Here is an 11364-nt window from a genome sequence, read left to right as displayed (position 1 = left end):
CTTACTCCACTGAGCCATCTCCCTAGCCCCTAAGCCATGAATATTAATTTTAATTTTTTGTAACAATTCTTAAGATGATTTGGTTTATACATCATCAATTTAATACACGTAATTGAACAACTAATTTAACACAAGATTCTAAATTTGCATCTTACTAAAATTATAATCAGTATTAGATCATTTAAAAGAAAGTTGTAAAGCACCTATATATTTAATGAATTAGGCTTGTATAAAAATCCTCAATATTATTAGAGAATTGAGGTACAGCAAAATCAGAGGATATTAAACTGAAAGGCAGTAAAAAGTTTAAGGAAATAGTGATTGCCTAGCATACTTGAAACTCTGGGTTCAAACCTTGGCTTTGCAAAAAAAAGTTTAAGCAAATATGCTTTAGTTATATAGTCTGCTTAACAATAAATTTTAATTTTGGCTAAAATAATTTATATTCAAAATTTATATTTTTAAATTTACATTTAATTATTTAAAATGTTTATATTCAAGGGGGCCTGGCCCTAGCTCAGTTCTTTAAGTGGCTGCTTCCCCAAAGCTGTCAGGCTCAGGTGGCTGTGGTTCGATCCTCACAAGTCAAGCCAGCCAAACCTGCCCTGAAGGCATTCAGAGCAAAAAAAAAAATCCTTCTGCCTATGGGCTGCTTGTCATGACATGCCAGTTGCTGCTATGATGTCTCAGGCAGATGGTTGTTCAAGAAGAAGGGGGTGGTGAATGAAAGCAAGAGACAGGAAAAGGAATAGTGTGGGACTGTCTTGCTTCAAGGTTGTATATGGTGAGATTTTTGGACTTATGTGTAAACATAAGAAGCATATAATTCTTTTTGCCTATTTGAAAAATATATTCTAATTTTTAAATGTCTTTTATCATATTCTGTAGGGATTTAAAGTTCAACATGCAAAAATCGATGAAAAATACCTGTTCCATATTATGCCTAAGATGTTTGATATGCAGACAGATAGTGAGGTTAAGCTTAACAGCCTAAGTTGTATGGTAATAACAATAAGCTTGTCTTCTGGATGGTTAACAACCTAAGTTTGCAGACCAAAATTAGAGAAAAAGGAGGGCTGCAAGGAAAGCCAACATTTTGGCCCTAGTCTTCTAAGGTCAATTAAGACTCAGGACATATGAGAACCTGTAATGTCACATCATGTAACTCAGTAGTGTCCCAAATTTTCTGATCAAGGAGATTACGGGGCCAAAGAGGAAAGTGACTGATGATGTAGAGTGTGCCTAAGGAGAGTCACTTGGAGAGAAAACATTTTCTCAGGCTTTCACAGAGAGCACATTGGCCGTGACTCATCCACATGGCTGACACTGACAAAGGTTCTACAATCTGAGGTACAGGATCTCAGGATAAATCCTGAGGTGATTTCACTGACCTTATCAGACCCAAAAGCTACAACTCTTGTTGCATAGGTCCTGCTTTACCTTGGTTTTAACCATCCAGCAGAAAAGTATAAAAACGAAGTATAAGAAGTAAAGCCATGCTGTTATGTTGAGCTATAGGGGACTCAGGTCAACAATTTCTGACATTGCCAGTGAAGCAGAAGACCCAATAGTATTATGAGCTACTGGACTCTTTTAGAATATTTTGCTGAGTTTACACACCTATAATATTCAAATAACGGAACTTAACAAAAAAAGGGGATACAGATGAATGTCCATTCTTTATCTGTGTATTCAAAGTGGTTAGGATAGATATGTAGTTACATTCTCTTAATGAATAGAGAAATTTGTTCTAATAGTGTTTGTAAATTGGATATCATGTCCACATCTTGTACAGCAATTAACCTCTAGGAAGAATGTATGCAATGTGTGAATTATTGAAACTGTCCTACCAATTTGATTTGAAACTGTCTCATTGCTATTTGTTTATCAATAAAATTATGGGAAAAAAGAAAATAATTTTAAATTATGTATGAATACCCAAAAGGTTCCTTAAAATAATTCTGGACATAAGAAGTAGCAGATGAATTTTAAAATATAGAAAATGCAGTAACAAATTAAATTTGAATTTAGTAGTTTAACTTGCTTAGATTTCTACTTATTAATTGAATGGAAAAGTGATTTTAATATAATTATAATTATATGTATTCCCTTTCCCAAACATCAAAAAAATTTAATATATTACATATATATACTAATCTCCATGAGGAATGTAACCATTATGGACTGTAAACACGTACTAATAAAAAATAATAATTAAAAAAACTGGCTAATCAAACTCTAGCAAAAGAAAGAGCTTGATCTTTAAAGAAAGTCTTGTGGAAAAAAATGTACGTTACATTTTAAGATGTATATCAATATATTTGTGGTTAATGATAACAAAACAGTTTTCTCATGTTGCTGTCATTACTTTATATTTTTAGCTTAAAAAGTACAATCAATTTTTCTGATTAATGAAATGAATGCATTTGAGTTCTAACTTTGAGACTGTTTTCTCTTATAGTATAACCCAATCAGGAAAATCAATAGTGAAATAGTCAAAGAAGACCTATGATTCTATCTAGAATTGGGAATTCTGTAACCAATTTATAAAATACTGTACTACTAGTAATATAGTACTATAATGAAATTACATCAGTTTTTGGAGGAATCCTATTCATTCAAGAAATGTGAAAAACTATAAAAACCATTAAGCAATGTTAAAAAATATTAGAGCAATAAGAGCTGTGTGATGATTTTATTATGGGAAGTATTTTGGGAAGAGTTCAAAAAATGCAAAAATTATCCTGGAAAGATTTTATTGCTTTTGAAAAAGTGGGATGAGCTGGGAAGATGATTACAACTGGACTGAAACAGGAGGATTAGTGTCTCAGCTAACCTATTCTGAGCTCTTCAGAGAAATATCAGAGCCAGAACCAAAGTCTGCATCTTCCCAGGCTGCCTCCTGTGCCTTTTCCAAATGACTTTTTTCTCAGTCGTCCTGTTTGTCATGCACCCACTCTGATGACTGCCTTAAAAATTAAAGGTACACAGTTGAAGATGTGTTATGTCCATGTACCAACTCCCCATGATGAAAGTAATCATTGCATACTGGGAACATGGACTAATAAACATAAAAATTAAACAAGGGTGGGCACACACATGAGCTCTGGAATTAAGAGGTACCTATTGCAATACTGCAATGCCTGAAGCCTGTCCGAAGGTGTACAAGGATTTCAAGGTATGTGTGAAGAAATGGAGCACATGAGTTCACACTTGGAGAGTAGAAACAGCCAAGAAATCTCAGCTATCACCACGTCGACCATTGTTGTGATCGGTAAAATAAAAAAAGAGAAGCAAAAAAAAATAAAATATTTATATTCAAAAGCAGTTAATAGCGAATTTCAGACTATGAAATCATTAAAGTCTTGAAAATTTACCATAAAAATTTAAAGATTAAAGCACTGAATAAAATCAGTTAATGATTCTTTACAAATACCAACTTCTAAGACTCTTCTATAACCATCATATGGATAATAATACTTCAAAGGGTCACAAAGTATTTAAAATTATAAGTAAAGATCCTGAAAAAATATTTCAGGGGCAGATTAACTTGAGCTCATAGTATGTATTACCTTCTACTACCCAAAGTAAGATAACTGGATCAAATTTAAATAGGCTACTTTCTCGTAGAGTTTATAATCTAAACCCTCAATGGTACTACTCATCCTGGGATTAAAAACAAAAGGATTAAGGCTGGGGACATAGCTCAGCAGACTAAGGGACTAAGAGCCTGCTTATGGAAGCATAGGGACCAGGGGTTCAATTCCCACACCATGTGCTGAGCCGGCCCCACACCCAGGTGTGCTGAGCCGGCCACAGAGACCAGGTGTCGTGGCACACATCTGTAATCTCAGCACTGGGGAGGCTGAAAACAGGGGGATCACTATGAGTCTGAGTTGCGTAGCGAGACTCTGTACCAAATATATTCAAAAAGACAAACAAAAAAGGATTAAAGGAGGAGCCCATTTTCACTGGACTATGGAAAAGGCAAAAGTTTTAGGCGAGCTAATTTAAAAAGGTGACAGAATATCCCTTTTGAAGTATGAATTGTGATTCCATAAAACTACAGCTTAAAAATAAATATAAGTAACTGAAAAAATGATTACATATTATTTATAAATATTTATACATATAAATATCAATATCCATACTGTCTCAAGATTTTTAGTCCTGCAAATTCTAACAGTACTGATTTTTTAAAAAAACTTTTGCACATATGTGACTCAAAACAAATCTGATATATGAGTCTTCAAGTTCTACTAGACCATAATATTAAAGGTTATGTAAGCGGACAGAGCTGCAGGTTTCTTCTGAATCTGAAGTTATCAGCTTTGCAATTATTCCCTCTCCTTTCTCATACCATGTTTCATACTACAGGACTGAAATTAGATCCTCTAAAACATGTCTATATACTACTTTTTTTTTCTGGTTGAAAAAACAGAGGCCTATAATAATTACAGATGACTTTCTAACTCTATAAATTCTTTTTTCAATGGTATCTTTAGAATTCTAGGAAACCAAAATGGAGTTTAAGCTATCTCCACCCACTTCCCACTATGTCACACCCTCTGCCTCCCCACCCCCAGATGAAGTTTAGGTTGATAAATGGATTTTGGAGATGAAGTAAAGCCAGACATCAAATAACTTACTTGAAATCCATCTCTTACCTTCTGTACTTAACCCTGGACTTGATGTGAACTTGGCTACATCAACAATTTTTACAGCAAATTGTTGCCCAGTTTCTCTGTTGATACATCGTCGTACTACACTGAAGGGACCCCTAGAAAACAAAAAAAAATGAATTTTAATTCATTAATTTTCATTTCCTCCTCTTTCTAATTAGCATCTTACTGTTTCACTATCTAGTCCAGCTACATTACATAACCACCAAGCCATTCTTTTTCAGACTCCTGATGGTGCAGTTTTCAAAATAAAATTTAAGTAATATAATTTTGAACATAGTTTTTCTATAATTCATTAGATAATTATTTAAACATAGAATTTAACCAGAAAAGAGAAGCCAGATAATTAAATTTGTAATTCAAAATCATTTTTAAACTCGTAAAGAGACAAACAATCACTGTAATATTCCATACAGATTATCAACATCTTAAATAATGTAAATGAAGTCCATAGCAATGGTAGTACCTAGAAATTTCTTCTCTCAAACTAGAAACTGTAATCATTCTTCATACCTTCCTCTCATCTTTTCCACCACTTAACTAATCTTTGCTAACAAGCTCTACTGAGTTGACCTCAAATATCTCTCAAACCTGCCTACTTCTTTCCAAGTTCCATACCCTAATTTAAGGTACTACCATCTTTGTTGTATTTATGAAAAACTTGTTTCTCCCATTCCTTCTTGAAGTAATGTTTCAAAAATGAAAATCTGATATTGTGTCCCTGCTTAAAGTGAGAGAGCGACAGAAGAGGACAGGAGAGGGAGGGAGAGGGGAGGAGAGGACAGGAGAGGGCAGGAGAGGGCAGGAGAGGAGAGGGCAGGAGAGGAGAGGACAGGAGAGGAGAGAAGAGCAGAGGACAGGACAGGAGAGGACAGGACAGGACAGGACAGGAGAGGAGGGGACAGGAGAGGAGAGGAGAAGATAGGAGAGGAGAGGAGAAGACAGGAGAGGAGAGGAGAGGACAGAACAGGAGAGGAGAGGACAGGACAGGAGAGGACAGGAGAGATGGGGGAGGGAGGGAGGGAGGGAGGGAGGGAGAGAGAGAGAGAGAGAGAGAGAGAGAGAGAGAGAGAGAGAGAGAGAGAAGATATAGAAACATATATCTCTAGTTAGGAACCAAAATATATAAGTAATTCTTAACTAGCATTAGCAAAAGAATATACTTTAAAAAAATACGAGTAAAAGACTTAACAGGCACTTCACAAAGAGAAATCTCCAAGTGATGTGGTCTTCAACAACATCCCTACTGTCAACTAAAATCACAGAGAAATCCTTCTTTCTCCTCTAACTTCAAATTAGAATTGTTTTGACATAATAAAGTAACTTCCATTAGCAGAGTAAGTGCTCCAACTATTTGCTTATGCAGTCCTCTCCTCAACCTAAACTGGTGATTTCTCAATCTCTCAATAGTGGCCACATAGTTGAAGTTGCTGAGATGATTTTAAAAATAGCAGTGCTCAGGCTCACTCACCCCCCATGATTAGCAATTATAAAATAAAATATCAAAATACAAAATAATTTAAAGATAAATTTGTGTATGTTTGAATTAACCACTAAAATAATACAACAGCAATATACTACAGTTGTTTGAAGTATGCTTTAAATCATTAAATACAGAAACATACATGTATGTATTTGTCACCTGCTGGTGGGGGACAGATTAAAGAATATTTTCACTAGCTTTGAGAGGTACAAACAGTATACGTGGATGCATGTACTCATTCTGCATATGGGAACAATTCTTCATTTACACTCGGACACTTGTGCTACTGTTTGCCTTTAAAATTTGTCTTCTCTTTTTTCAGTTAGAGGATATGCAAATAAATTTAAAAGAGATTCCTCCATGATCATAAGAAACATCATCATTTCAATTACACCACAGCTTCATGTCCCTCTCTTCAAGCAACCTATCAAAGCTAACCTGGAAGGAGAAGGAAGAGTAATTACATATCCTTCAGAACTATACAGAAAGGCCTTTTCAATAATAATTCAAAACCATTCAAAGATTTTCCTCTGTGACAAAATAAAAAAGTGAGACAAGATTCCACAAATGTTTTTATTCTCAACCTGGATGTCTTTGTAATTATTTATTCTGACAATAGCAAGCAATTTCAGGAAATGCTTAATGTAACTGGTTTTTGTTTACACATAAACACTTCAGAATGTATTTATATATACTTTTGTGTGTATGCTTCAATTCACTACATCATTTTGGAAACTTTCCAAGATCTGTATGTGGGATTGTTCATGGTCAATAGATTAAATTCTTTACTTTTCCCTATTTGAACAAAGGTGAGGAAGAAACAATAGCTTCTGTCTCCCCTTTTAGTAAGAGTAAAATTAAGAGATAGAATGAAGAGAAAAGGTAATAACAAACCACAAAACTTAGAAAAGTCTGTGAATAAAATCAAGTTAAATCCCTAATTCTTTCAGCTAATTTTATAATGAGGCAAATAAAATGAATAGATGTATGAGTTGTTCAACATCTGAAGAAAAATCACAAGTAAACCATTTTAAGGGTCTGTCCCTTAATGATATTCACCAGACTAACAAAATGAATTATATTTAATACCTTAAAAAGACACATACATGTACTTTGAGGTTTGTTTTGTGATTTAATCTGCTAAATAGAATTAATTGAAACTAATTAATTGAATTAATAGAATAATTGAAACTCGGTAGAAATATTTAAAGTTGACTTGCTCTCTCCTCAAAGGAGGGTAATAATGTATGTATAAAATGTCTAGTAGACTACATTTATTAATTATACTTGGATGGTTTAGGGAAGGATATTTTTTGGGGGGATTGGCTCAGGCTGCCTTAGGGCTGGGTCTAGGGATTGAACCACGGTCCCCTGCACCTGACTAGGTTTGCCCAAGCAGGCACTTTTTTTTTTTTTGCAGAACCGGGGATTGAACTTAGACGCTTGTGCTTGCCAGGGAAGCACTTATTCCACTGAGCCATCTCCCCGGCCCCCAAGCAGGCACTTAAACAACTGAGCTAATCTGCAAGGCCCCTGGATGGTTTAGGAAAGAACAAAAATTCAGAAAACCAATGTTTTAGCCTTGTCTATCTCCATTTTGATGCTTGACCTCTAATCATTTGTTTTTAAAAATCTATGGTACAGTCAATTATTAAGCATGTGGGAATATACTGACAGAGAAAGTTTGTAAAGCATCATCATAAAATACTATCTTTCCCATATTTGCAATGATTATGGCTAGGATATTGATCCAAATGGAATAAAAACGTAAAGCATTTCAGATTTGATTAAATATACATTTTTTAAAGCTCTTTACAAATACTAAATATTGACTGGGATTGTAAGACAAGGTTCTACATGAGACATATGACTGCCTATAGCAGCCTATGGTTTTAAGTAAAAAGTCAATCAAAACACATTATGTTATAAGTGAATATTGTTATAATATCTTCTAAAGATAGCCTATGTCAGTGGTGGTAAATCTATGACACTCATGCCACAACAGACTGTTTTTATCATTGAAACATCTAAAAGGTTTGCCATCACTGGTCTAGGTAACAATTCTGACATTGAAATCATGGTACACATTCCACTAGTATGTTGGCTTCCAGAATAATAGGATAGATTGGGCGCAGTGCATTTAATTCATTCCCCTCTGCAAACCAGACTAAAATTATATCAAAGGGGTCTTTAAAAGGACTAGGAGAATTAAATGACACAATAATTATCATTAAATTTGTGAGGCAAGACATCACACAGAGTGATGGTGACTTAACAGTGCTGAGGAAAACTGACTTGCAAAGAGAAAATGTTAAAAAAAAAACCATTCAGAATCATATGCATTTATACTACAGAATCCTCAAGAAGCTCATGAACTGGTACTACCAGATTACTGTGGAACTAAAAGTAAAGAAAGGGTAGGGTTAAAATAACAAGATTTGAATGAAATTTGTTAGCGACACACTGGGTTTCTTCTTTCCTCTACACCATGAGTAGATGCTCTTTCCTCACCCTCTGGAGATTCATTCTCCAGAGAGGGTAAAACAGGGTCTCAAAGGCAGAGAAACAAGGCCATGAAAAAAATGGATACTATATGAAAACTAAGGGAAGTACAAAGTCACATACAAATGGAATACTGGCATTCTTAGTCCCTTTTTCCACTAACAGAGGGACTACTGGAAGGCATTTCTTTACCCTTCAGGCAGAAGTGGAAATATTTCTATTGTGTAATTGAGCAGCCCAGGAGAACAGATGTAAAGATTATGACACAAGGTTCCTCAGACTGCTCAGATAGGTTCCCCCTCCAGCAAAATCCACAGTTCCTAAATCATAGCTGCACCTTCAGAGCTCTTTTAATCATCTTTCAGTCCTTCTGCTTTAAGGCTTCCAACCTGAGCACTATTAGCACTTCGACTTGGATAATTTTTGTGTGGCTGAGTGTGTGTGTGTTAAAATATGCTTTGGATCCACTGAAGGCAAATAGCAGTACCCTTTAGCTTTGACCACCAAAATGTCTCTAAATGCTGCCAAAAGTTCCCTGGGGGCAAAGGAGTTTCCAGGTGAAAACCACTGTTCGGTCCCTTACACTGAGTGGACAACCAAGGCTCCTGAAACATCTGGAAAACTCTTTATTTGGAAAACAGGCCAAAACAGAAAGAACAACTTGGAGGAAACAAACTGTACAAGAAAAACACTTCAATTGCCACTAACATTTTCAGAAAGATGGTACAATCATTAAAAAACCTCAGAATTTTCATTTAGAAAAGGGCTCTTAAAAAACAAGCATATGAAGAAATCTAAAACTTAATAAAAACATAGGCAATAATGTAGAGGAAATCTCTCAGAAAGTAGAACAAAAATAACAGAAAATGTTGGGGTACCTTAAAACAATAACTGAAGAAAATTTCCAAGAACTTAAATCATGAGTGGTCCAGACTTTTCAAGTACTCAGGAAAATAACCCATGTCCATACATACACCACTATGACATTTAGAATCACTGTTGACAAGGAGAAAATATTCAGGTTTTCATAAGTAGAGTTAAGAATACAGAGAGGGGAAAGATGATATAATCCATACACAATGGTTCAAGAATCAGCATGGCTTCAGATCTTTCAATGGCAAAATTGGAAGCAACAATGAAATAGAAACACTCTCATAACCCTGATGGGAAATTATCATTAATCCTTAATTCTACATTCAGCCATCAATAAACCAGAGACATTCCCAGACATGAGAATGCTCAATAAATTACTTGTCATGTAAATATTTTGAAGAAATTATTATAGGAATACAGTAACAAAAGAAGAATGAACCAATAAAAAGGATACCAGGAGACACAAATAGTAGTTCCAGGTCAGGTGATAGGTAGGATGAATATGATCAAAATACATTATACACATTGAAATCCCTCAAAAATATGAGGGGAGTAGAGCAAAGGAACAGACTGGAAGAGAGTTCTGTTATGTGCATATACTAGTTTGCCAAAATGAAACCCATTAAGCTGTATAATCAATATACACTAATAAAAATGTGGGAGAACAAAACAGAACAGAACAAAACAATGTGGGCATGGTGGCTCATGCCTGTAATCCCAACACTCAGGAGGCTGAGGGAGGAGGATAGATCATTGTGAGTCTGAAACCAGCCTGTGCTACATAAGCAAATTCAAGGCCAGCCTGCACTACATATCAAGATCGTATCTCAAAACAAAAACAAAAATAAAACAAGCACATAAGAAGGAGGATGGGAAGGAAGCAGAGAAGGACAAAGAGGAAGAGAATCCCTAGGAGAAACATAAAGGAGTCATCAAACCTCGAGACCAATCAGTCTAAGAGCCAGCAAAGATTTCCACCACTTCAGATCACCTTTTTAAGCCAGATAACAGTGGCTAGATGAACTGAATCTAGATTCTTCTGATTTGGTTTTTCTGGCCCTGGGCTGATGGAACGCTTGTTCTTTGCTGCCTGGATGAACAGAGGACTTTTACTGCCCTCCACTGCAGTGCTCTGCTTTGCCTCATTCCTGAGAGCTGGAGGAAGGTGCCAGTGAGCAGAAGAGCAGGAAAGACTGAGGGGCTGGTGTGCCTGACTGCATTCCTGCTGGACTTGGCCCACTTTGTACAGGAATGTCTTTCCTGCCTGGGAAGAGTCCCAAATAGTGGGATTTACTACTGACTTTGCCAATCAGCTTCCCAAAATGGGCTCTTAAACTCTAAGTCATCTGGAGCCAGGCTATGTATGAACAAGAGTCCATTTGGCCTTTCTTCTCCTTAAAGTCTTTATAAAATTGTCATCTCTTTAATAGCTGTTTGTGCTTACAACTCAGTTTTTAAAGACTAAATAATATTCTGTGAAGGGATATATACATAGAGGTAAAGGTATGAGGAAAACTAAAAGGAATGATTAATACAAAGCCCAAGGTAGTAGTCTGAAGGGCATGACAGGTTGTGATGGAAATGAGCACAGAAGGGGATTTGAACTAACTGATAATATTCCATTTTATAACCTGGACTATCCATTCATGGCTTTTCACTTCATTATAATTTTTTTATTGCAATACAAACAGATATTAATAATAAAATTAAAAAACAACTCTACTTCCATAAAAATCAAAAGTTCATAACAAAATAGAGAATAATGACTAATATATTGTATATTGTGATCCTAAAAGAATGGCCAAAGTATTACTCAGAGAACAA

General features: G+C 35.5%; 1 protein-coding gene across 8 annotated transcripts in view; it reads right to left on the bottom strand.

Annotated features, from left to right (window-relative positions):
* The window catches only part of Cask (calcium/calmodulin dependent serine protein kinase), a 514903-nt gene that overhangs the window by 421104 nt on the left and 82435 nt on the right, over positions 1 to 11364 (bottom strand). For 4 of the 8 annotated variants that reach the window (XM_004645575.2, XM_004645572.2, XM_023705882.1 and 1 more), the window contains exon 2: positions 4668 to 4780. In XM_004645575.2, coding sequence (XP_004645632.1) covers positions 4668 to 4780 — 113 coding nt within the window. Of the gene's footprint in view, positions 1 to 4649; positions 4781 to 11364 lie in introns of all 8 variants that reach the window. The other 4 variants (XM_023705877.1, XM_023705878.1, XM_023705879.1 and 1 more) reach the window with 1 other exon arrangement.

The sequence above is a fragment of the Octodon degus genome, unplaced genomic scaffold (assembly GCF_000260255.1).
Source record: "Octodon degus isolate 3935 unplaced genomic scaffold, OctDeg1.0 scaffold00232, whole genome shotgun sequence".
NCBI classification, from domain to species: domain Eukaryota; kingdom Metazoa; phylum Chordata; class Mammalia; order Rodentia; family Octodontidae; genus Octodon; species Octodon degus.
This window is presented reverse-complemented; position numbering and strand designations above follow the sequence as displayed.